General features: G+C 54.5%; 1 protein-coding gene across 1 annotated transcript; it reads right to left on the reverse strand.

Annotated features, from left to right (window-relative positions):
* Positions 1–3,604: 3,604 nt before the first annotated feature.
* LOC137309573 (filamin-C-like) lies at positions 3,605–26,997 on the reverse strand (the record flags this gene model as incomplete). Its single annotated transcript, XM_067977705.1, has 12 exons — positions 3,605–3,742; positions 4,954–5,147; positions 7,830–7,966; positions 9,243–9,369; positions 10,694–10,831; positions 17,890–18,015; positions 22,107–22,307; positions 22,961–23,123; positions 24,120–24,197; positions 25,153–25,271; positions 26,251–26,398; positions 26,900–26,997. Coding segments are annotated over 12 exons (1,667 nt in total), but the record flags the coding sequence as incomplete, so codon positions are not given.
* Positions 26,998–27,500: the final 503 nt, after the last annotated feature.

Here is a 27,500-nt window from a genome sequence, read left to right on the forward strand (position 1 = left end):
TGAGAGAGAGAGGGGGAGAGAGAGAGAGAGAGAGAGAGAGAGGGGGGGAGAGAGAGAGAGAGGGGCAAGAGAGAGAGAGGGAGGGGCAAGAGAGAGAGAGGGAGGGGCAAGAGAGAGAGAGGGAGGGGCAAGAGAGAGAGAGGGAGGGGCAAGAGAGAGAGAGGGAGGGGCAAGAGAGAGAGAGGGAGGGGCAAGAGAGAGAGAGGGAGGGGCAGAGAGAGAGAGGGAGGGGCAAGAGAGAGAGGGGGAGGGGCAAGAGAGAGAGGGGGAGGGGCAAGAGAGAGAGGGGGAGGGGCAAGAGAGAGAGGGGGAGGGGCAAGAGAGAGAGGGGGAGGGGCAAGAGAGAGAGGGGAGGGGCAAGAGAGAGAGAGGGAGGGCAAGAGAGAGAGAGGGAGGGGCAAGAGAGAGAGAGGGAGGGGCAAGAGAGAGAGAGGGAGGGGCAAGAGAGAGAGAGGGAGGGGCAAGAGAGAGAGAGGGAGGGGCAAGAGAGAGAGAGGGAGGGGCAAGAGAGAGAGGGGGAGGGGCAAGAGAGAGAGGGGGAGGGGCAAGAGAGAGAGGGGGAGGGGCAAGAGAGAGAGGGGAGGGGCAAGAGAGAGAGAGGGAGGGGCAAGAGAGAGAGAGGGAGGGGCAAGAGAGAGAGAGGGAGGGGCAAGAGAGAGAGAGGGAGGGGCAAGAGAGAGAGGGAGGGGCAAGAGAGAGAGGGGGAGGGGCAAGAGAGAGAGGGGGAGGGGCAAGAGAGAGAGGGGAGGGGCAAGAGAGAGAGAGGGAGGGGCAAGAGAGAGAGAGGGAGGGGCAAGAGAGAGAGAGGGAGGGGCAAGAGAGAGAGAGGGAGGGGCAAGAGAGAGAGGGGGAGGGGCAAGAGAGAGAGGGGAGGGGCAAGAGAGAGAGGGGGAGGGGCAAGAGAGAGAGGGGGAGGGGCAAGAGAGAGAGGGGAGGGGCAAGAGAGAGAGAGGGAGGGGCAAGAGAGAGAGAGGGAGGGGCAAGAGAGAGAGAGGGAGGGGCAAGAGGAGAGAGGGAGGGGCAAGAGAGAGAGAGGGAGGGGCAAGAGAGAGAGAGGGAGGGGCAAGAGAGAGAGAGGGAGGGGCAAGAGAGAGAGAGGGAGGGGCAAGAGAGAGAGAGGGAGGGGCAAGAGAGAGAGGGGGAGGGGCAAGAGAGAGAGGGGGAGGGGCAAGAGAGAGAGGGGGAGGGGCAAGAGAGAGAGGGGAGGGGCAAAAGAGAGAGAGAGGGAGGGGCAAGAGAGAGAGAGGGAGGGGCAAGAGAGAGAGAGGGAGGGGCAAGAGAGAGAGAGGGAGGGGCAAGAGAGAGAGGGGGAGGGGCAAGAGAGAGAGGGGGAGGGGCAAGAGAGAGAGGGGGAGGGGCAAGAGAGAGAGGGGGAGGGGCAAGAGAGAGAGGGGAGGGGCAAGAGAGAGAGGGGGAGGGGCAAGAGAGAGAGAGGGAGGGGCAAGAGAGAGAGAGGGAGGGGCAAGAGAGAGAGAGGAGGGGCAAGAGAGAGAGAGGGAGGGCAAGAGAGAGAGAGGGAGGGGCAAGAGAGAGAGAGGGAGGGGCAAGAGAGAGAGAGGGAGGGGCAAGAGAGAGAGAGGGAGGGGCAAGAGAGAGAGAGGGAGGGGCAAGAGAGAGAGAGGGAGGGGCAAGAGAGAGAGAGGGAGGGGCAAGAGAGAGAGAGGGAGGGGCAAGAGAGAGAGAGGGAGGGGCAAGAGAGAGAGAGGGAGGGGCAAGAGAGAGAGAGGGAGGGGCAAGAGAGAGAGAGGGAGGGGCAAGAGAGAGAGAGGGAGGGGCAAGAGAGAGAGAGGGAGGGGCAAGAGAGAGAGAGGGAGGGGCAAGAGAGAGAGAGGGAGGGGCAAGAGAGAGAGAGGGAGGGCAAGAGAGAGGAGGGAGGGGCAAGAGAGAGAGAGGGAGGGGCAAGAGAGAGAGAGGGAGGGGCAAGAGAGAGAGAGGGAGGGGCAAGAGAGAGAGAGGGAGGGGCAAGAGAGAGAGAGGGAGGGGCAAGAGAGAGAGAGGGAGGGGCAAGAGAGAGAGAGGGAGGGGCAAGAGAGAGAGAGGGAGGGGCAAGAGAGAGAGAGGGAGGGGCAAGAGAGAGAGAGGGAGGGGCAAGAGAGAGAGAGGGAGGGGCAAGAGAGAGAGAGGGAGGGGCAAGAGAGAGAGAGGGAGGGGCAAGAGAGAGAGAGGGAGGGGCAAGAGAGAGAGAGGGAGGGGCAAGAGAGAGAGAGGGAGGGCAAGAGAGAGAGGGAGGGGCAAGAGAGAGAGGGGAGGGGCAAGAGAGAGAGGGGGAGGGGCAAGAGAGAGAGGGGAGGGGCAAGAGAGAGAGAGGGAGGGGCAAGAGAGAGAGAGGGAGGGCAAGAGAGAGAGAGGGAGGGGCAAGAGAGAGAGAGGGAGGGGCAAGAGAGAGAGAGGGAGGGGCAAGAGAGAGAGGGGGAGGGGCAAGAGAGAGAGGGGGAGGGGCAAGAGAGAGAGGGGAGGGGCAAGAGAGAGAGGGGGAGGGGCAAGAGAGAGAGGGGGAGGCAAGAGAGAGAGGGGGAGGGGCAAGAGAGAGAGGGAGGGGCAAGAGAGAGAGAGGGAGGGGCAAGAGAGAGAGAGGGAGGGCAAGAGAGAGAGAGGGAGGGGCAAGAGAGAGAGAGGGAGGGGCAAGAGAGAGAGAGGGAGGGGCAAGAGAGAGAGAGGGAGGGGCAAGAGAGAGAGAGGGAGGGGCAAGAGAGAGAGAGGGAGGGCAAGAGAGAGAGAGGGAGGGGCAAGAGAGAGAGAGGGAGGGGCAAGAGAGAGAGAGGGAGGGGCAAGAGAGAGAGAGGGAGGGGCAAGAGAGAGAGAGGGAGGGGCAAGAGAGAGAGAGGGAGGGGCAAGAGAGAGAGAGGGAGGGGCAAGAGAGAGAGAGGGAGGGGCAAGAGAGAGAGAGGGAGGGGCAAGAGAGAGAGAGGGAGGGGCAAGAGAGAGAGAGGGAGGGGCAAGAGAGAGAGAGGGAGGGGCAAGAGAGAGGGAGGGAGGGGCAAGAGAGAGAGAGGGAGGGGCAAGAGAGAGAGAGGGAGGGGCAAGAGAGAGAGAGGGAGGGGCAAGAGAGAGAGAGGGAGGGGCAAGAGAGAGAGAGGGAGGGGCAAGAGAGAGAGAGGGAGGGGCAAGAGAGAGAGAGGGAGGGGCAAGAGAGAGAGAGGGAGGGGCAAGAGAGAGAGAGGGAGGGGCAAGAGAGAGAGAGGGAGGGGCAAGAGAAAAAACGGTGAGCAGTGGCAGTGAATCACCCATCTCTGCCCACAGCACCCCCCCAAATTAACAGTTCATTTAATATTGAAGAGCAGATAAATTCCCCCCTCCCCTGAAGGTGCTGACTCTCTCCCCCCTCCCCTGAAGGTGCTGACTCTCTCCCCCCTCCCCTGAAGGTGCTGACTCTCTTCCCCCTCCCCTGAAGGTGCTGACTCTCTTCCCCCTCCCCCCCAGCACCCTGCCCCGTGGAGTATTTGATTCTCAGTCTGTTTCTGTACAAACTCTGAGAATTGCCTCCTGACTGTGCTGTCCAAAGGACACGTTTCTCCACAGTAAATTGCATCTGCCCATTCCGCTGAGCCGTCTGCCCTCAGACCAGTGATCTGCAAACTGGCAGTGAACCCTGATCCTCGGCCTTTTATCTGCAGCTTCTGATCATTACCTGTGCGTAGATCTTGAGTTCAGCTTTTCCTGCTCCTCGGGCGTCGATGGTGAACTCGGCCGGTTTGTTGACGATGCACCCAGTCTGTTCCAGACCTGGGCCGAAAGCTTTCACCTGAAGAACAAGAACATTTAATGAGACAACACAGTGAGACCACCCTCACTCGACACACCCGGCAACATGCAGCAGAGGCTGCCGCAAACATGGCTGGCCGGGGGAGCGGGGGGGCGGGGGGGCGGGGGAGCGGGGGGACGGGGGGAGCGGGGGGACGGGGGGACGGGGGACGGGGGAGCGGGGGGACGGGGGAGCGGGGGTGCGGGGGGAATGGGCGAACGGGGGTGCGGGGGTGCAGGGGAGCGGGGGAATGGGCTGCGCAGTAAGAAGCCTCCTGTGAGTTGCAGGGGGCAGTGTGGGGGCGGGGGAAACGGGTGGTCTCAGTGATTTCTGCTCTTGACACCGGGGTCCTGTATGAAATCAATCAGGAGTCATCGGCAGCCTCAACAATTGGTTAATGAGCAGGAGCCCCGAGCACCTGGCTCTCACGGGACGAAGGGGGACGAGGGAAAAGGGGAGGTGCAACGAGACCTGGGTGTCCTTGTACACCAGTCGCTGAAAGCGAGCATTCAGGTGCAGCAAGCAGTTAGGAAGGCGAATGGTATGTTGGCCTTCATTGCAAGTGGATTTGAATACAGGAACAGGGATGTCTTACTGCAGTTATACAGGGCCTTGGTGAGACCACATCTGGAGTATTGTGTGCAGTTTTGGTCTCCTTATCTGAGGAAGGATGTCCTTGCCATGGAGGGAGTGCAACGAAGGTTTACCAGACTGATTCCTGGGATGGCAGGACTGACGTATGAGGAGAGATTGGGTCGACTAGGCCTATATTCACTAGAGTTTAAAAGAATGAGAGGTGATCTCATCGAAACATATAAAATTCTAACAGGACTAGACAGACTCGATGCAGGGAGGATGTTCCCGATGGCTGGGGAGTCCAGAACCAGGGGTCACAGTCTCAGGATACGGGGTATGCCATTTAGAACCGAGATGAGGAGAAATGTCTTCACTCAGAGGGTGGTGAACCTGTGGAATTCTCTACCACAGAAGGCAGCGGAGGCCAAGTCATTAGATGTATTCAAGGAGGAGATCGATATATTTCTTAATGCTAAAGGGATCAAGGGATATGGGGAAAAAGCGGGAACAGGGTACTGAGTTAGACGATCAGCCATGATCATTTTGAATGGCAGAGCAGGCCCGAAGGGCCGAATGGCCTACTCTTGCTCCTATTTTCTGTGAGGGGGGGCCGAGGCGGAACGAGGGGGACGAACCTTCTCTGGGAAACACTCGTTAGTTGCCGGGAGGATGTGAGCCATGAAGGGACTGTCCTTAATATCTTCATCGTCACAGATCACATGCACGGCGTAATCTCCGGGCTCAGTGGGCCAGTATCGGACATCACATGACCCGTCCCCTTTATCATCACATTCTATCTTAGCCTGAGAGGGGCCTTCAATAGAGAAGCCTGGAAAAAGAACAGACAAATAAAAATCACAAATAAATACACAACACAGAATATAGATCATATCCCATCAAACACTCCCAGGGCAGGTACAGCACGGGTTAGATACAGAGTAAAGCTCCCTCTACACTGTCCCATCAAACACTCCCAGGGCAGGTACAGGGTTAGATACAGAGTAAAGCTCCCTCTACACTGTCCCATCAAACACTCCCAGGGCAGGTACAGCACAGGTTAGATACAGAGTAAAGCTCCCTCTACACTGTCCCATCAAACACTCCCAGGGCAGGTACAGGGTTAGATACAGAGTAAAGCTCCCTCTACACTGTCCCATCAAACACTCCCAGGGCAGGTACAGGGTTGGATACAGAGTAAAAGGTAAAACAGTAACTGAACAATGGGAGGTCTTCAAAGGGGAGTTGATTTGGGTACAGAGTAGACACGTTCCCACGAGGAGGAAATGAGCAACAAAACCAGAGCTCCCTGGATGAATAAAGAAACTGAAATCGAAAAGGAGGCTTATGGACAAGTGTAAGGTTGATATGACAGTAGAGACCAGGCTGAGTACAGAAAGTGCAGAGATCGAAAAAAGGGAATAAGAGGGGCAAACAGAGAGAGAATGAGAATAGATTAGTTACTAACATAAAAAGGAATCGAAAAGTTTTTTATAAATATATAAACAGTAAAAGGGTGAAGGGTGGGGTCGATTAGGGGCAAAAAAGATCTTCTTGTGGAGGCTTACTGGCTGAAGTACTAAATGAATATTTTGCATCTGTCTTCACTAGAGAGGATGCTGCCATTATAGCAGTAAAGGAGGAGATAGCAGCGATATTGGATAGGATGAAAATAGATAAAGGAGGTACTTAAAAGATTGGCAGTACTCAAAGTAGAAAAGTCACCCGGTCCGGATGAGATTCATCCTCGGTTACTGAGGGAAGTAAGGGTGGAAATTGTGGGGGCTCTGGCCACAATCTCCCAATCCTCCTTAGATATGGGGACGGTGCCAGAGGACTGGAGGATTGTAAATGTTACATCCTGTTCACAAAAGGGGAGGGGGATAAACCCAGCAATTACAGGCCAGTCAGTCTAACGTCGGTGGTGGGAAAACTTTGAGGCAACAATCCGGGACAAAATTAGTTGGCACTTGGAAAAGTCTGGGCAATAAATGAAAGTCAGCACGGGTTTGTTAAAGGAAAATCATGTTTGACTAACTTGATTGAGTTCTTTGATGAGGTAACGGAGAGGGTTGATGAGGGTAGTGTGGTTGATGTGTATATGGACTTTCAAAAGGCATTTGATAAAGTGCCACATAATAGACTTTTTAGCAAAATTAAAGCCCATGGGATTAAAGGGACAGTGGCAGCATGGATACAAAAATTGGCTACGGGACAGAGACCAAAGAGAAAGGTTGTTTCTCAGACTGGAGGGAAGTTTACAGTGGTGTTCCCCAGGGGTCAGTGTTAGGACCACTGCTCTTTTTGATATTTATTAATAACCTGGACTCGGGTATCGAGGGTATAATTTCAAAGTTTGCAGCTGACACGAAACTCAGAAATGTAGTAAACAATGAGGAGGATAGTAACAGACTTCAGGAGGACAGAGACAGACTGGTGAAATGGGCAGACACACGGCAGGTGGAATTTAACACTGAGAAGTGTGAAGTGATGCATTTTGGTCGGAAAAATGAGGAGAGGCAAAATAAACGAAATGGTCCAATTTTAAAGGGGGTGCAGGAACAGAGAGACCTGGGGGTGAATGTACACAAATCTTTGAAGGTAACAGGACAAGTTGAGAAGGCTGTTAAAAAAGCATATGGGATCCTGGGCTTTATTAATGGAGGCAGAGAGTACAAAAGCAAGGACGTTATGCTCAACCTTTATAAAACACTGGTTCGGCCTCAGCTGGAGGATTGTGTCCAATCCTGGTCACCGCTCTTTAGGAAGGATGTGAAGGCCTTAGAGAGGGTGCAGAGGAGATTTACTAGAATGGTACCAGGGATGAGGGACTTCAGTTATGTGGAGAGACTGGAGAAGCTGGGATTGTTCTCCTTCGAACAGGGAAGGTTAAGGGGAGATTTGATCGAGGTGTTCAAAATCATGAGGGGGTTTGACGGAGTAAATAACGAGAAACTGTTTCCAGTGGCAGAAGATTCAGTAACCAGAGGACACAGATTTAAGGTGATCAACAAAAGAGCCAGAGGCGAGATGAGGAAACATTCTTTTACGCAGTGAGTTGTGATGATCTGGAATGCGCTGCCTGAAAGGGCGGTGGAAGCAGATTCAATAATAACTTTCAAAAGGGAATTGGGTAAATACTTGAAGGGAAAAAAATTACAGAGCTACGGGGAAAGGGCAGGGGAATGGGACTGATTGGATAGCTCTTTCAAAGAGCCAGCACAGGCACGAGGGGCCGAATGGCCTCCTCCTGTGCTGCATCATTCTAGGATTGGATGGTAAAGGTCCCTCTGGCGCAGTGTGATATCTCATTACAGTCTCAGTGTACGACTGGTTTTGTCCCCATTGGGAGCTGGGTTGAAATAAAGAGAGCAGATTGGAATTGTCTGGTCACTGAATGATGCTGTGTGGAAAGAATAGACAGGGCCTGGTTTGTGAATCAGAGCTTGTGGAGCCTGTGACCGTGAGTCTCTCTGCTGCTCCTGGAAGCTGCAGCAAGAGACACTGTGCTTACCCAGCGTCCCAACTTCAGTCCCAATCGCCTCCACTACAAAGTCAGCTGACTTGCCCACAACCCCAGTCTCCAGTCCTGGGCCCCAGGCTCGCACCTTCTGGGCACCCACTTCTGGCCCAACCTGCACCTCGAATGGGCTGAGGAATCAAACAGAGTCAGAGATCAGCACATCACAACACTCAGCATCTACAGTTCCTTCATATTCAGTTTGCGTTGCAGATAAAGAAAAAGACTTGGAGTAAATGTCAGCCGGGGCTCAGAGGCTCTCCCTCCCCTTGGAGACAGAGGGTCGGGGGTTCACGTCACACTCCAGAGATTGGAGCACAAAATCGAGGCTGACACTCCCAGTGCAGTACTGAGGGAGCGCTGCACTGTCGGAGGGTCAGTACTGAGGGAGCGCCGCACTGTCGGAGGGTCAGTACTGAGGGAGCGCCGCACTGTCGGAGGGTCAGTACTGAGGGAGCGCCGCACTGTCGGAGGGTCAGTACTGAGGGAGCGCCGCACTGTCGGAGGGTCAGTACTGAGGGAGCGCCGCACTGTCGGAGGGTCAGTACTGAGGGAGCGCCGCACTGTCGGAGGGTCAGTACTGAGGGAGCGCTGCACTGTCGGAGGGTCAGTACTGAGGGAGTGCCGCACTGTCGGAGGGTCAGTACTGAGGGAGCGCCGCACTGTCGGAGGGTCAGTACTGAGGGAGCGCCGCACTGTCGGAGGGTCAGTACTGAGGGAGCGCCGCACTGTCGGAGGGTCAGTACTGAGGGAGCGCCGCACTGTCGGAGGGTCAGTACTGAGGGAGCGCCGCACTGTCGGAGGGTCAGTACTGAGGGAGCGCTGCACTGTCGGAGGGTCAGTACTGAGGGAGCGCCGCACTGTCGGAGGGGCCATCTTTCGGATGAGACGTTAAACCAATGCCCTGTCTGCCCTCTTGGGTGTCCTGGTCAATATTCTCACTCTGCTAAGGTACCGTGACACTGTTGCGAGGATTCGTAAAACCAAACCATCAAAGTAAGTTCCCAGAGGGTGAAAGGTCAGTGCCTGGTCCCAGGTCCCAGAGGGTGAAAGGTCAGTGCCTGGTCGCAGGTCCCACAGGGTGAAAGGTCAGTGCCTGGTCCCAGGTCCCACAGGGTGAAAGGTCAGTGCCCCCACTGCCCCCCCACCCCACAATGCCCCGTTGGGGAGAGGAGCCCACTGTTGGAGGTGCTGGTATCTGTTACCACTCTCGGGCTGCAGTGTGCAAATGGTGTGCTCACTTTTGTGACCGTGCGAGTGGTTTGAATATCCCTCAGCTGATCTGTCTGTAAGGACTGCCCCATTGGCCAAAGTTACTCACCTTGTGATTTCAGTTTTTTTGATATGATTCAGCCACTGAATTAAATTTCTGATGAACTGAAAACGTTTGGCCAGATGTGGACTCACCTCCTGGGAATAGCGTAACCGCCCCATGTGATTGTGACCAGGTATTTCCCCGGAATTGCAGGGTAATATTCACATTCATCGACTCCGTCACCAACCTCCCGAACCTTCACTGGCTCATCCGTGCCCTCTGCAAAAGAACAATCAGGTCACTGAGTGATTAATGAATGTCATGAATCCATTACAGCACCGGGAGTGGCACTGGATCGCCGACCGGGAGTGGCACTGGATCGCCGACCGGGAGTGGCACTGGATCGCCGACCGGGAGTGGGACTGGATCACCGACCGGGAGTGGGACTGGATCGCAGACCGGGAGTGGGACTGGATCGCCGACCGGGAGTGGGACTGGATCGCCGACCGGGAGTGGGACTGGATCGCAGACCGGGAGTGGGACTGGATCGCAGACCGGGAGTGGGACTGGATCGCAGACCGGGAGTGGGACTGGATCGCCGACCGGGAGTGGGACTGAATCACAGACCGGGAGTGGGACTGGATCGCAGACCGGGAGTGGGACTGAATCGCAGACCGGGAGTGGGACTGGATCGCAGACCGGGAGTGGGACTGGATCGCAGACCGGGAGTGGGACTGGATCGCCGACCGGGAGTGGGACTGAATCACAGACCGGGAGTGGGACTGGATCGCAGACCGGGAGTGGGACTGGATCGCCGACCGGGAGTGGCACTGGATCGCCGACCGGGAGTGGGACTGGATCGCCGACCGGGAGTGGCACTGGATCGCCGACCGGGAGTGGCACTGGATCGCCGACCGGGAGTGGCACTGGATCGCCGACCGGGAGTGGGACTGGATCGCAGACCGGGAGTGGGACTGGATCGCCGACCGGGAGTGGGACTGGATCGCCGACCGGGAGTGGCACTGGATCGCCGACCGGGAGTGGCACTGGATCGCAGACCGGGAGTGGCACTGGATCGCCGACCGGGAGTGGCACTGGATCGCAGACCGGGAGTGGCACTGGATCGCCGACCGGGAGTGGCACTGGATCGCCGACCGGGAGTGGGACTGGATCGCCGACCGGGAGTGGGACTGGATCGCCGACCGGGAGTGGGACTGGATCGCAGACCGGGAGTGGGACTGGATCGCAGACCGGGAGTGGGACTGGATCGCCGACCGGGAGTGGGACTGGATCGCAGACCGGGAGTGGGACTGGATCGCAGACCGGGAGTGGGACTGGATCGCAGACCGGGAGTGGGACTGGATCGCAGACCGGGAGTGGGACTGGATCGCAGACCGGGAGTGGGACTGGATCGCAGACCGGGAGTGGGACTGGATCGCAGACCGGGAGTGGGACTGGATCGCAGACCGGGAGTGGGACTGGATCGCAGACCGGGAGTGGGACTGAATCGCAGACCGGGAGTGGGACTGAATCACACAGATATTGCTCACCCCTGGGAATTAGAGCCAATGTTCGCCCCCACTCCCCTCTCCCCCCAACTTACTGGGTCCTTTAACAATGACCTTCAGCTCCCCAGTGCCGGCTCCTTTGGTGAACACTCTGAAATCAGCCGCCGTCTTCACTCGCACTCCCTTGGGTTGCAGGCCTCGCCCAGAGGCTCGACACACACTGGGGCTGCAGGCTACAGAAACATACGGGGTACAGGTTAGTGCCAACACACCGATCCAACAGACTTCACTACCTGGTCACAGAGCTCTGCTCCTCCAGCCTCAGGAGAGAGGGAGAGAGAGATGGAGAGAGAGAGAGAGAGAGAGAGAGAGATGGATAGAGAGAGAGAGATGGATAGATAGATAGATAGAGAGGGAGAGAGAGAGAGGTGGATAAAGATTTATAGAGAGAGAAAGGGACCCGCGGAGAGACAGAGAGACCGGGGGAAAGAGAGGGAGAAACCCAGGGGAGGGGAAAAGAGAGAGAAAAAGAGAGAGAGAGAGGAGACCCCGGAGAGAGAGAGAGAGAGAGAGAGAGAGAGAGGGGGGGGATCTGGAAGGATAGGAAAAAAGGTAAAGGTGGTGGGGTAGCTCTGTTAATAAAGGATGAAATTGGTACAATAGTGAGAAATGATCTTGGCTCAGAAGATCAAGATGTCGAAACAATTTGGGTGGAGGTAAGAAATAGCAAGGGAAAGAAATCACTGGTGGGAGTGGTATTTAGGCCCCCTAACAGAAGCTACACTGTAGGGCAAAATATAAATCAGGAAATAAGGGGGGCTTGTAAAAAAGGTAATGCAATAATCATGGGCGATTTTAACTTTCACATAGATTGGACAAATCAAATTGGCAAAAATAGCCCTGAGGAGGAGTTCATAGAGTATATTAGGGACTGTTTCTTAGACCAATACATTGGGGAACCAACCAGGGAACAGGCCATTTTGGATCTGGTAATGGGTAATGAAACAGGATTAATTAATGATCTCAAAGTAAAGGATCCCTCGGGAAAGAGTGATCATAACATGATAGAATTTCACATCCAATTAGAGAGCGAGGATCTTGGGTCTGAAACTACCAGATTAAACTTAAATAAGGGCAATTATAAAGGAATGAGGGCGGAATTGGCTAAAGTGGACTGGGTAAACAGATTAGATGGGATGATGGTGGATAAGCAGTGGCAAACATTTAAAAAGATATTTGATGACTCGCAACAAAAATATATCCCTGTGAGGAGGAAAAACTCCACAAAAAGGGTGAACCAACCATGGCTAACTAAGGAAGTCAAGGATAGTATCAGGTTAAAAGAAAAAGCATACAACATGGCAAAGATTACTGGTAAGCCCGAAGATTGGGGAAACTTTAAAAACCAGCAAAGGATGACTAAAAGAATAATAAAGAGGGAGAAAATAAATTATGAGAGTAAACTAGCAAGAAATATAAAAACTGACAGTAAAAGCTTCTACAAGTATATAAAAAGGAAGAGGGTAGCTAAAGTAAACATTGGTCCCTTAGAGGATGAGACTGGGGAAATAATAATGGAAAACAAGGAAATGGCAGAGGAATTGAACAGATATTTTGTTTCTGTCTTCACAGTAGAAGACACTAATAATATACCAATAATAGTAGAAAATCAAGGGGCAAAGGGGAGGGAGGAACTAAAAACAATCACTATCACTAGAGAAAAAGTACTGGGTAAACTAATGGGTCTAAAGGCTGACAAGTCCCCTGGACCTGATGGCTTGCATCCGAGGGTCTTAAAGGAAGTGGCTACAGAGATAGTGGATGCATTGGTTGTAATCTTCCAGAATTCACTAGATTCTGGAAAGGTCCCAGCGGATTGGAAAACCACAAACGTAACACCCCTATTCAGAAAGGGAGTGACAGAGAAAGCAGGTAACTACAGACCAGTTAGCCTAACGTCTGTCATTGGGAAAATGCTAGAATCCATTATTAAGGAAGTAGTTGCAGGACATTTGGAGACTCATAATACAATGAAGGAGAGTCAACATGGTTTTATGAAGGGGAAATCATGTCTGACAAATTTATTCGAGTTCTTTGAGGAAGTAACAGGCAGGGTGGATAAAGGGGAACCAATGGATGCAGTATATTTGGATTTCCAAAAGGCATTCGATAAGGTGCCACATAAAAGATTACTGCACAAGATAAGAGCTCATGGTGTTGGGGGTAATATACTCGCATGGATAGAGGATTGGCTAACTAACAGAAAACAAAGAGTCGGGATAAAAGGGTCATTTTCAAAATGGCAATCTGTAACTAGTGGGGTGCCGCAGGGATCAGTGCTGGGGCCTCAACTATTTACAATATATATCAATGACTTGGATAAAGGAACAGAGTGTCTTGTGGTCAAATTTGCTGATGATACAAAGATAGGTGGAAAAGCAAGTTGCAATGAGGACACAAAGTGTCTGCAAAGGGATATTGACAGGTTAAGCGAATGGGCAAAAATTTGGCAGATGGAATATAATGTGGGAAAATGTGAAGTCATCCACTTTGGGAGGAAAAATAAAAAAGCAAAATATTATTTGAATGGAGAAATACTACAAAATGCTGCGGTACAGAGGGATCTGGGTGTCCTCGTACATGAAACACAAAAAGTCAACATACAGGTGCAGCAGGTAATCCGGAAGGCAAACGGAATATTGGCCTTTATTTCTAGGGGGATGAGTATAAAAGCAGGGAAGTCATGATACAACTGTACAGGGTGCTGGTGAGACCACACCTGGAGTACTACGTACAGTTCTGGTGCCCTTATTTAAGGAAGGACGTACTTGCATTGGAGGCAGTTCAGAGAAGGTTCACTAGGTTGATTCCGGGTATGGAAGGGTTGTCTTATGAGGAAAGATTGAACAGGTTGGGTCTATACTCATTGGAGTTCAGAAGAATGAGAGGAGATCTTATTGAAACATACAAGATTCTGAGGGGACTCGATAGGGTAGATGCTGAGAGGATGTTACCCCTCATGGGGGAATCTAAAACTAGGGGGCATAGTCTCAGAATAAGGGGTCGCCCATTTAAGACGGAAATGAGGAGGAATTTCTTCTCCCAGAGGGTCGTGAATCTTTGGAATTCTTTACCCCAAAAAGCTGTGGAGGCTGAGTCACTGAATACATTCAAGGCTGAGTTAGACAAATTTTTGATCATCAAGGGAGTCAAAGGATATGGGGAAAGGGCGGGAAAGTGGAGTTGAGGTAAAAATCAGATCAGCCATGATCTCATTAAATGGGGGAGCAGGCTCGAGGGGCCGAATGGCCTACTCCTGCTCCTATCTCTTATGGTCTTATGGTCTGTGGGGAGAGAGGAACCCTGGGTGGATGGGCTGAGGTTCCTTGTGGGGGGGGGCGGGGGGAAGAGGTACCCTGGGCGGAGCAGAGGGGGGGGTACCCAGGGGGGAGGGGCTGAGGTTCTCTGGGGTGGGGAAGAGGTACCCTGGGGGGAGTGAACTCTATCCCAGTGAGCAAGAGGTCCCGTCCGTCCATTACTGGATCAGGTATATTACACAAGGAATGAGGGAACCTCACTCCCACAGGATCAGTGAGTGAATAACCCCCACCCCCCCCAAAACACAGTGTGGGACTGGGCCACAGGTTCCAGTCCAGAGAGAGGGGGAATCAGACAGGGCTCCTGCTCCTGATTACTGCCCAGTGACCCCTGGGTTAGAGACTAATAAAGAGAGGGAGAGTCAGACAGATAAAGAGAGGGAGAGTCAGACAGATAAAGAGAGGGAGAGTCAGACAGATAAAGAGAGGGAGAGTCAAACAGATAAAGAGAGGGAGAGTCAGACAGATAAAGAGAGGGAGAGTCAGACAGATAAAGAGAGGGAGAGTCAGACAGATAAAGAGAAAGACAGACAGATAAAGAGAGAGACAGACAGATAAAGAGAGAGACAGACAGATAAAGAGAGAGACAGACAGATAAAGAGAGAGACAGACAGATAAAGAGAGAGACAGACAGATAAAGAGAGAGACAGACAGATAAAGAGAGAGACAGACAGATAAAGAGAGAGACAGACAGATAAAGAGAGAGACAGACAGATAAAGAGAGAGACAGACAGATAAAGAGAGAGACAGACAGATAAAGAGAGAGACAGACAGATAAAGAGAGAGACAGACAGATAAAGAGAGAGACAGACAGGCCTTCAGGAGAGGGGATGAAATGAGGAGTTGAAAGATTACTATCAGAAGCTGACATATTGGCCAAAACCCCCTCGCTCAGTAGAGACAGAAACACAAACACCTTTGTAACATTCCTGAAACTTATAGCCAAATTAGATGAAAACCACTTTTAATAATTGGATGGAATTATAGGAACATAGGAGTAGGCCATTCAGCCCCTTGTGCCTGCTCCGCCATTTGATAAGATCATGGCTGATCTGTGATCTAACTCCATATACCCGCCTTTGGCCCATATCCCTTAATACCTTTGGTTGCCAAAAAGCCATCTATCTCAGATTTAAATTTAGCAATTGAGCTAGTATCAATTGCCGTTTGTGGAAGAGAGTTCCAAACTTCTACCACCCTTTGTGTGTAGAAATGTTTTCTAATCTCGCTCCTGAAAGGTCTGGCTCTAATTTTTAGACTGTGCCCCCTACTCCTAGAATCCCCAACCCGGGGAAATAGTTTCTCTCTATCCACCTTATCTGTTCCCCTTAATATCTTATAAACTTCGATCAGATCACCCCTTAACCTTCCAAACTCCAGAGAATACAACCCCAATTTGTGTAATCTCTCCTCATGACTTAACCCTTGAAGTCCGGGTATCATTCTAGTAAACCTACGCTGCACTCCCTCCAAGGCCAATATGTCCTTCCGAAGGTGCGGTGCCCAGAACTGCTCACAGTACTCCAGGTGCGGTCTAACCAGGGTTTTGTATAGCTGCAGCATAACTTCTGCCCCCTTGTACTCTAGTCCTCTAGATATAAAGGCCAACATTCCATTAGCCTTATTGATTATTTTTCATCAGGGGCACAACTGGGCTGTTACGTTACAGCAATGGGAGCAGCGAGTGGGGCCAATCTCACACCTCCGCACAGCCTTCCTGCTAACAGGAGTCTCCCCAGCTCCCTGTACAGGTAAGAGCACTGTGCAGAGGTGGAACTGCCAACTCTGATCGGACATATTCCTCGAGGCTTCATTTTTTGTTAGGCAAGTGTAATAAATCCAGTGATGCACTGCAGCAACTCGCCAAGGCTTCTTCGACAGCACCTCCCAAACCCGCGACCTCTACCACCTAGAAGGACAAGAGCAGCAGGTACATGGGAACAACACCACCTGCACGTTCCCCTCCGAGTCACACACCATCCCGACTTGGAAATATATCGGCCGTTCCTTCATCGTCGCTGGGTCAAAATCCTGGAACTCCCTTCCTAACAGCACTGTGGGAGAACCTTCACCACACGGACTGCAGTGGTTCAAGAAGGCGGCTCACCACCACCTTCTCAAGGGCAATTAGGGATGGGCAATAAATGCCGACCTCGCCAGCGACGCCCACATCCCATGAACAAATAAAAAAAAAGGTTGTGGAACCAAGGCGGGTAAACGGAGTTGGGATACAGATCAGCCATGATCTAACTGAATGGCAGAACAGGCTCGAGGGGCTGAATGGCCTCCTCCTGTTCCTGTGCTCATCACATGACCTCCCGCTTCCACCTGATCAAACGGCCCCTTTGATCCACCTGCAGCAATTAACAAAACTCTTCAAAGAAAATGGAAGAAAAACATTTTTTTTTTAAAAAGCCTCAAGGATTTTTCTCCCAGGTTTGCTCACAGCAGTATCCTGGAGATTAATCTTTAATTCCTGGAGACTCCAGGGCAATCCTGGAGAGTTGGTAACCCCTAAACAGAGGGAAGGAAAACAATTCTGGAAAAGAATGCACAAAAATCTCCATCAATAATCAATGCAAACCATTCCTTTCAGCACAAGGCCTGTCTGTGTTCACATAGACGGAGCACGGGCACCGCGTCGCAGGCCCAGCACGGGCACCGCGTCGCAGGCCCAGCACGGGCACCGCGTCGCAGGCCCAGCACGGGCACCGCGTCGCAGGCCCAGCACGGGCACCGCGTCGCAGGCCCAGCACGGGCACCGCGTCGCAGGCCCAGCACGGGCACCGCGTCGCAGGCCCAGCACGGGCACCGCGTCGCAGGCCCAGCACGGGCACCGCGTCGCAGGCCCAGCACGGGCAACGCGTCGCAGGCCCAGCACGGGCAACGCGTCGCAGGCCCAGCACGGGCAACGCGTCGCAGGCCCAGCACGGGCAACGCGTCGCAGGCCCAGCACGGGCAACGCGTCGCAGGCCAAGCACGGGCAACGCGTCGCAGGCCAAGCACGGGCAACGCGTCGCAGGCCCAGCACGGGCAACGCGTCGCAGGCCAAGCACGGGCAACGTGTCGCAGGCCAAGCACGGGCAACGTGTCGCAGGCCCAGCACGGGCAACGTGTCGCAGGCCCAGCACGGGCAACGTGTCGCAGGCCGAGCGCGGGCACCGTGTCGCAGGCCGAGCGCGGGCAAAGTATCGCAGGCCGAGCGCGGGCAACGTATCGCAGGCCGAGCGCGGGCAACGTATCGCAGGCCGAGCGCGGGCAACGTATCGCAGGCCGAGCACGGGCAACGTATCGCAGGCCGAGCACGGGCAACGTATCGCAGGCCGAGCGGGCAACGTATCGCAGGCCGAGCGCGGGCAACGTATCGCAGGCCGAGCGCGGGCAAAGTATCGCAGGCCGAGCGCGGGCAACGTATCGCAGGCCGAGCACGGGCAACGTATCGCAGGCCGAGCACGGGCAACGTATCGCAGGCCGAGCACGGGCAACGTATCGCAGGCCGAGCACGGGCAACGTATCGCAGGCCGAGCGCGGGCAACGTATCGCAGGCCGAGCGCGGGCAACGTATCGCAGGCCGAGCGCGGGCAACGTATCGCAGGCCGAGCGCGGGCAACGTATCGCAGGCCGAGCGCGGGCAACGTATCGCAGGCCGAGCGCGGGCAACGTATCGCAGGCCGAGCACGGGCAACGTATCGCAGGCCGAGCACGGGCAACGTATCGCAGGCCGAGCACGGGCAACGTATCGCAGGCCGAGCACGGGCAACGTATCGCAGGCCGAGCACGGGCACCGTATCACAGGCCGAACAAGACCCGCGATCCCACGCACAGCTCGAAACACAAGACCCGCGATCCCACGCACAGCAACAAACACAAGACCCGCGATCCTTCGCTCACATTAAACACAGGCCAATACTAACGTGGTCGTTTGGGTTTGGGAGGAGGGGGCGGTGCTTTCTTTGCCTTGTCTGCCGGTGGAGTGTGGATAGACTGAGGAACAATCGGGATGGTGGCCGGTACTGCAGCCTGGACTGGAGAAGGGGCTCCTGGGATCAGTCCGAGCACAAAGCATGTAGAAGAGAAGATGGAAGAGATGTAACAGAGCGAGTGACGGAGTTTTGAGTTGGAGAGTGGGGGGGATTTTATGCTCAATAAGCTGGAACCCCCAGAGGTCCCATCAACCCCCCCCCCAGACATACTGCAAACAGATCCCGCACTGAAGGGGAACTGACGGAGCTGATTGGTACCCTCTGCATTTCCCCAAAATGTCCTAATCTCAACCTTACTGCACCAGTGTCGCAGTCCTAACCTCTAACTAACCACAACAACCAGTCCTAACCTCTAACTAACCACCAGTGTCGCAGTCCTAACCTCTAACTAACCACAACAACCAGTCCTAACCTCTAACTAACTACCAGTGTCGCAGTCCTAACCTCTAACTAACCACAACAACCAGTCCTAACCTCTAACTAACTACCAGTGTCGCAGTCCTAACCTCTAACTAACCACAACAACCAGTCCTAACCTCTAACTAACCACAACAACCAGTCCTAACCTCTAACTAACCACCAGTGTCGCAGTCCTAACCTCTAACTAACCATAGCAACCGGTCCTAACCTCTAACTAACCACAACAACCAGTCCTAATCTCTAACTAACCACCAGTGTCGCAGTCCTAACCTCTAACTTTTTTTTTATTTGTTCATGGGATGTGGGCGTCGCTGGCAAGGCCGGCATTTATTGCCCATCCCTAATTGCCCTCGAGAAGGTGGTGGTGAGCCGCCTTCTTGAACCGCTGCAGTAGTGAGATTTTACAACTGAGTGTCTTGCTAGGCCATTTCAGAGGGCAATTAAGAATCAACCACATTGCTGTGGGTCTGGAGTCACATATAGGCCCAGACCGGGTAAGGACGGCAGGTTTCCTTCCCTAAAGGACATTAGTGAACCAGATGGGTTTTTACAACAATCCAGTAGTTTCATGGCCACCATTACTGATACTAGTATTTTAATTCCAGATTTTTTTATTTAATTAATTGAATTTAATTAATTAATTGAATTTAAATTCGCCAGCTGCCGTGGCGGGATTTGAACTCATGACTCTGGATTTTAGTCCAGGCCTCTGGATTACTAGCCCAGTAACATAACCACTATGCTAACCACAACAACCAGTCCTAACCTCTAACTAACCACCAGTGTCGCAGTCCTAACCTCTAACTAACCACAACAACCAGTCCTAATCTCTAACTAACCACCAGTGTCACAGCCCTAACCTCTAACTAACCACAACAACCAGTCCTAATCTCTAACTAACCACCAGTGTCGCAGTCCTAACCTCTAACTAACCACAACAACCAGTCCTAATCTCTAACTAACCACCAGTGTCGCAGTCCTAACCTTTAACTAATCACAACAACCAGTCCTAACCTCTAACTAACCACAACAACCAGTCCTAACCTCTAACTAACCACCAGTGTCGCAGGCCTAACCTCTAACTAACCACAACAACCAGTCTTAACCTCTAACTAACCACAACAACCAGTCCTAATCTCTAACTAACCACCAGTGTTGCAGTCCTAACCTCCAACTAACCACAACAACCAGTCCTAATCTCTAACTAACCACAGTGTCACAGTCCTAACCTCTAACTAACCACAACAACCAGTTCTAATCTCTAACTAACCACCAGTGTTGCAGTCCTAACCTCTAACTAAACAATGTCACAATCCTAACCTCCAAATAATGAAACTAGCCAGTCCTAACCTACAGCTAACCACACCAACTAGTCCTAACCTACAGCTAACCACACCAACTAGTCCTAACCTACAGTTAACCACACCAACTAGTCCTAAACTACAGCTAACCACACCAACTAGTCCTAACCTACAGTTAACCACACCAACTAGTCCTAAACTACAGCTAACCACACCAACTAGTCCTAAACTACAGCTAAGGCGGACCAAGGTTCACTCGAGTGACACCAGGCAGACCATGAACCCACAGGCTGGTTTACTTTACTCGATATATATGATAAAAACATTCATTTTCCAGTGAGATCCATCCATTTACCACTCGACATAGTATTAAAAAAACAAAATATATGACTGTTCGAGGCAGACTTCACTTACAAGCTTACTGCCCCCAAGCTAACTGGTAATCTCTCGGTGAGTAAAGCAAAGCCCATCCTCCAGCCCCTCTCTGAATTCCAGGTGTTGAAGATTGGCCAACAGAACTGCCAGTAAAAGGAACCATCTAGAATTAAAGCTGACCCCTGGATGTCTGGATCTGGACGTCTGTTCAGCTAAACCCCCTGCTGAGTGTAATGAATGAAAATCATCCCATCCCAGGAGCCATATAATCAACATTCACCATGGCCTGTGTATCCCTGGAAGTTAATCCTTTATAAACAGAGTCTGACCTTGTCTCAGTAATGTAACACATTATAACAAAGCAAAACCCCTCGCCAGAATGCTACACCTTGGCATTTACATGCCTTGGTAATGATGCTGAGGAGCCATGGACCAGGTTACAAACTGTACACCCTGAACAGAACAGTTGGCACAGGCTCATAGACAGCGTAAAGCACGGAAATAGAATCCGGATTTAAATATTAAGCTGAAGAGTTACTAACCAGAGGGAAACATTCCCCCTTTTCCTGCTGTATTTGTTGTTTCACATTTCACCAATTGCCCAACACATGGAGCCAGCAATCCCGGGAGATTATATGGAATCGATGGTCATTGTCTTATTCCGTGGGGAAGGAGCTGTTAACAGAAGAGTGTGGAGAAGGCAGCCTCCCTGGAAGCTCCACTCACTGCCCCGATGGGAGAGGGAGTCCAGTACTGGGATCAACAGCTGGCTCCAATGCTCCTCTTGTAACTAAATCCGTCCTTGAATGGCGTTTAACTCAGTCGGGAATCGGAGCTCAGGGTCTCGCGGACGTTGACATTCGACACAAAAGGTGCAACAGGAGAGAAGTTGCCAAGTTACCCAGGAGTGAATTTTCATGAGGAATGAGCCCGATACTGTCAGGCTCCTAGTTAACCCTAACCAATGCACGCACTAGTGTGCAAACACACAGAGGCACACTCACACGTTAACTCGGGGTCAGAAGGTCGTGGGTTTGAGTCCTAATCTAGGCTAACACTCCCAGTGCAGCACTGAGGGAGCGCTGCACTGTCGGAGGGTCAGTACTGAGGGAGCGCTGCACTGTCGGAGGGTCAGTACTGAGGGAGCGCTGCACTGCTGGAGGTGCCGTCTTTCGGATGAGACGTTAAACCAAGGCCCTGTCTGCCCCCTCAGGTGGATGTAAAAGATTCCATGGCCACTATTGGAAGAAGAGCAGGGGAGTTCTCCCCGGTGTCTTGGTCAATATTTATCCCTCAACCAACGTCACTAAAACAGATGATCTGGTCATTATCACATTGCTGTTTGTGGGATCTTGCTGTGCACAAATTGGCGGCTGCGTTTCCTACATTACAAAAGTGACCTCACTTCAAAAAGTACTTCATTGGTTGTGACGTCCCGAGGTGGTGAAAGGCTCTATATAAATGCAAGATCTTTCCATTTCCTTTCACACCCACAGGGGCACCGTGCGACACGAGCCCGAGAGCAGAGAATCGCTTGGGATCAGCGGCTTCATCTCACGGACTGTTCACCAGAGAGAAATCACCAATCCACAATCACCAATCCACAATCACCAATCCACAATCACCAATCCACAATCACCAATCCACAATCACCAATCCACAATCACCAATCCACAATCACCAATCCACAATCACCAATCCACAATCACCAATCCACAATCACCAATCCACAATCACCAATCCACAATCCTGCCTTTGTGATATTAGCACAAACATTGTAAACAGTGGGGATCACGTTCAAAATATATCCACCCCCCCACCCTGTCCCCTCCCCCCACGCCAACCCACCGCCCCCCACGCCCGTCCCCTCCCCCACCGCCCGTCCCCTCCCCCACCGCCCCCCACCCCCTCCCCCAACACCATCCCACCGCCCCCCACCCCCGAGTGTCGGCCTGTTGCTCACTCCCCTTTGCTGAGGGGAGGAGTGCGAGGAGGAGTGAAGGGTCTGGTGAAGGGAAGGACGGCCTCACAGGGAGAGTCTCTGGGCCTCACCTTCTGAGATGTTGACGGTGAAGGGGCTCTTGGGTATCTGGACCCCCGCAAACGTCACGTAGATTGTGTGAGGGCCTTCGAGCACAGGCCTGTAGGTGCAGCGCAGAACACTGTCCCCTTTATCCTCCAGAATCACCTCCACCGTGTCTCGCCTGCCCTGGGGATCAACGATGACAACCCCAACATCTCCCGACCCGGCACCTGAGGGGAAAGGGCAGAGGTCAGCACAGGTTAAAGGTCGACAGCGTGATCCATAATCTGGTGCAATGAACTAACGCTAGTGCCTGGAACCAGTTGGTAAATGGGATCGAAGCAGAAGATAATATAGAGATTAAATTATATCTACTGATAGATTCTAGAACAGTGAATTCGAAACGGAGAAAAGGGAATATTCTACAGTACAATTCTCACACACCGGTGCCCAACACACAACTCCACAAACATCGAGTCAGGCCGGGAATAAGAACAGGAGAGGCCATTCAGCTCGTCTGGCTGGTCCCTCTCATACTCCGACTCATCTGGCCCCCGACCCCCGACCTCACCTGGTGCCCCGACCCACGACCTCACCTGGTGCCCCGACCCACGACCTCACCCGCTGCCCCCTATAATGACATTTATTCCGAGATCTGTTTTAAATTTACTTTTCACTGATTGAAGTTTTCCCGTTGACCTTCTCTCCACACTGGAGATCGAGCTTCTCGAATCTCTAGTTTGAAGTCACATCTCCGAGAGACTCTGGCTCTTTCTGACCACAAACCCAGGAACGGACCCCAGACTGGGCCTGCCATTTGTTGATGCCCACAATCCCCAGTGTGTGTAGGGGAGGGCAGTTTGAGCAAAGCTGAGCTCCTTACCTGCAGTGTAGATGTCAAAGTACGTTGGTTTGTTGGCCACATTCCCATTCAGCTCCAGACCAGGCCCACAGGCTGTCACCTTGTTGGCATCACCCAGTGCCATGCCAATGTGGACATTGAAAGGGCTTTTGTCAATTGGCTGCCCAGCAAAGAGCACGGTTACCTAGAAACACGTACAAAGCATCGTGGGATTACGGATAGAATTGAAACTGACCAATGAGAGGAGGAGATCGTGGTGATTCCTCCAGAACTTCGGCAGAAACGGCTGAAATAAGAACAGCCGTTTACACCATTTCATGGGGAGGTGGGATTGGGACAAGTGACCTAAAGGGTTAAATTACGAGGACAGGTCGCAGAGACTAGATTTGTATTCCCTCCAATATAGAGGATTAAGCGGTGATCTAATTGAGGTGTTTAAGATGATTAAAGGATTTGATAGGGTCGATAGAGAGAAACTATCTCCTCTGGTGGGGGGAGTCCAGAACAAGGGGGCAGAACCTTAAAATCAGAGCTCGGCCGTTCAGGGGTGATGTCAGGAATCATTTCTTCACACAAAGGGGAGTGGAAATCTAGGACTCTCTCCCCCAAAAAGGCCATGGACGCTGGGGGTTAATTGGAGCTTTCAAGACTGAGATCAATAGATTTTTATTGGGTAAGGGGATCGAGGGATAGGGAGCAAAGGCAGGTAAATGGGGTTGAGGTACAGACCAGCCATGATCTAACTGAATGGAGGAACAGGCTGGAGGGGCTGAATGGCCTGCTCCTGTTCCTCCGTTGAGAAGATTGGTAGGTGGGCTTGATCCATGGAGAAGGTGATGGCTGATTAGGAGCTAGGAAAAGCCACAAGGCCCAAACATTCCTCTACTCTCTGATCTTTCACTGACGATCGGGAGAATCCCGGCAGAAATTCCAGGCGTCCATCTCTCATCAGGAAGTGGAGATTTGTCGTGTGTGAAGACTTCCAGCGGGGAGGGAGTCAAAGAAACTTTCAACCAGAGGCCAGTAAGGGCAGGACATGGAAGTGGAGAGGGGCAGGATTGAGGGAGATGGCGAGACAGTGGGCAGGTGGAGAGAGAGTTGATCCTGGGCAGACTGGGCTGGTCTGATTGGTCAGAGAGTCGATCTCGGGCGGACTGGGTTGGTCTGATTGGTTGTTTACCTTGTGAAGTCCAGCCACTTTGGGCAGGTATGACACGGAGTAGGTTCGGTTCTTGTCGTTATTGGCTGTTACTCTTGCCTGAAAAAAGGAAACGATTCTGAGCAATGGCCATTCCGCACCCAGAGGTCAACTCCAGGTCACACAGGTGTCATATGCACAAAGTATGATCCCAGCCTCACGCATAGTCTGATCCCACAACCCAGGCACAGTGTGATCCCAGCCCCACCCTGCATCACACCACGTTTTCCGATTGGTGGTTGCTATGGATACTGCAACTAGCCAATTAGAGCCAGTTACTGAGTCATCACCAGGACAGCCCAATCTTCAAGATGGCTCCAGGCGTATCCGCAGAGCACAGCCCGATCCCACGACCCGGGCACGGCCCGATCCCACGACCCGGGCACGGCCCGACCCCACGACCCGGGCACGGCCCGACCCCACGACCCGGGCACAGCCCGATCCCACCACCCGGGCACGGCCCGATCCCACGACCCGACCCCACGACCCGGGCACGGCCCGACCCCACGACCCGATCCCACGACCCGACCCCACGACCCGGGCACGGCCCGACCCCACGACCCGATCCCACGAGCCGACCCCACCACCCGGGCACGGCCCGATCCCACCACCCGACCCCACGACCCGGGCACGGCCCGACCCCACGACCCGGGCACGGCCCGACCCCACCCCACGACCCGGGCACGGCCCGACCCCACGACCCGGGCACGGCCCGACCCCACGGCCCGACCCCACGACCCGGGCACGGCCCGACCCCACGACCCGGGCACGGCCCGACCCCACGACCCGGGCACGGCCCGACCCCACGACCCGGGCACGGCCCGACCCCACGACCCGGGCACGGCCCGACCCCACGACCCGGGCACGGCCCGACCCCACGACCCGGGCACGGCCCGACCCCACGACCCGGGCACGGCCCGACCCCACGACCCGGGCACGGCCCGACCCCACGACCCGGGCACGGCCCGACCCCACGACCCGGGCACGGCCCGACCCCACGACCTGGGCATATTACCTCTTCAGTGTGGCCTTCAGGATCCTCCACGAAGACCAGGACCTCTCCCAGTCCGGCACTGATCGTCTCCACAGTGAACTCTGCCAACTTCAGCACCATGTTACCCTTGGGCTCGATCCCTGGAACAGAGTCACTCATCAGACAATGGGACCAGACATTCAATCACAACACAGTGCAACGGGTCATAGGGCACGCCCGGACCGACCCGACACCGACCCCAGACCCCGGGTCATAGGGCACGCCCGGACCGACCCGACACCGACCCAGACCCCGGGTCATAGGGCACGCCCGGACCGACCCGACACCGACCCCAGACCCCGGGTCATAGGGCACGCCCGGACCGACCCGACACCGACCCCAGACCCCGGGTCATAGGGCACGCCCGGACCGACCCGACACCGACCCCAGACCCCGGGTCATAGGGCACGCCCGGACCGACCCGACACCGACCCCAGACCCCGGGTCATAGGGCACGCCCGGACCGACCCGACACCGACCCCAGGTCATAGGGCACGCCCGGACCGACCCGACACCGACCCCAGACCCCGGGTCATAGGGCACGCCCGGACCGACCCGACACCGACCCCAGACCCCGGGCCATAGGGCACGCCCGGACCGACCCGACACCGACCCCAGACCCCGGGTCATAGGGCACGCCCGGACCGACCCGACACCGACCCAGACCCCGGGTCATAGGGCACGCCCGGACCGACCCGACACCGACCCCAGACCCCGGGTCATAGGGCACGCCCGGACCGACCAGACACCGACCCCAGACCCCGGGTCATAGGGCACGCCTGGACCGACCCGACACCGACCCCTGACCCCTGGGCCTGTGCTTGTTCTGGGTCGGGCTCTGGATGGATCAATAAATTGAAACTTCAGCTCCCTGTGGGATCACAGCTCAGAATCCGCAGCGGAGACAGGACCCCCCCCCGCCCCGGAGACAGGACCCCCCCCCCGCCCCGGACACAGGACCCCCCCCGCCCCGGACACAGGACCCCCCCCCGCCCCGGACACAGGACCCCCCCCCGCCCCGGAGACAGGACCCCGCCCCCGCCCCGGAGACAGGACCCCTGTGGGAGGCTCTGCTCTTACCTGGCCCGAAGGCATGAGCTTTCTTGGGGTTGAGTTTGGTCCTGAGTGGGGCTCCAGGCTTCAGCTTTGCCTTTGGGAACTGGGAGAGGTACGTCATCACTGAGTGCTCGTCCACATTGGGGTCGACAATCTCTTCAGGAGCGATCACCTGTAGAGGGGGGGGCAAGACAGGGGGGCGAGTGAGAATCGGGAGTGAGAGTGGGGGAGAAGAAGTGAGAGACTGAGAATAAGAGTGAGGGGCAAGAGCAAGGAGAGGGCACGTGTGACGGGGGGGGGGGGGGTGTGACGGGGGGGGGGTGACGGGGGGGGGTGACGGGGGGGGGGGTGTGACGGGTGGGGGGGTGTGACGGGTGGGGGGGTGTGACGGGGGGGGGGGTGTGACGGGGGGGGGGTGTGACGGGGGGGGGGTGTGACGGGGGGGGGGGTGTGACGGGGGGGGGGGTGACGGGGGGGGGTGACGGGGGGGGGGGGTGACGGGGGGGTTGACGGGGGGGGTGACGGGGGGGGCGGGGGGGGGGGGGGGGGGGGGTGACGGGGGGGGGGTGACGGGGGGGGGTGTGACGGGGGGGGGTGGCGGGGGGGGGGGTGTTTAACCGTGAGAGGCCGAGGGAGATTGGGACTAGTGAGAGGTTAGAAAGTGGAGACTCACCTGAGGGACTCCCAGCCAATCATCGGCCTGTTGCATGGCCTCCCGGGCATTGTCAGCCGGCTGGTTTGGGTCCCAGTCCTGCCAGTCCGGGCACAGACCTGTGGGCACAACAAACATCTTTCAAACAAGGACCAACTGGCAGTGACTGATGGATCATCAGGCAACTGGGAAGTAACCGGGACACGCCAGATGGTAAGGGGACACTCCCATGGGCAATGGGTGGGGGCACGCCCGAGATCAGGTGCCATGAAGCACCAATGGTCTGGTTGTGGCAGCAGTTCTCCATTCACTGGGGTACAGTTCCACAGGGACTGACTCTCACTGGGGTACAGTTCCACAGGGACTGACTCTCACTGGGGTCCAGTTCCACAGGGACTGACTCTCACTGGGGTCCAGTTCCACAGGGACTGACTCTCACTGGGGTCCAGTTCCACAGGGACTGACCCTCACTGGGGTACAGTTCCACAGACACTGACTCTCACTGGGGTACAGTTCCACAGGGACTGACTCTCACTGGGGTCCAGTTCCACAGGGACTGACCCTCACTGGGTACAGTTCCACAGGGACTGACTCTCACTGGGTACAGTTCCACAGGGACTGA

Source organism: Heptranchias perlo, unplaced genomic scaffold, assembly GCF_035084215.1.
Source record: "Heptranchias perlo isolate sHepPer1 unplaced genomic scaffold, sHepPer1.hap1 HAP1_SCAFFOLD_1696, whole genome shotgun sequence".
Classification (NCBI taxonomy): Eukaryota; Metazoa; Chordata; class Chondrichthyes; order Hexanchiformes; family Hexanchidae; genus Heptranchias; species Heptranchias perlo.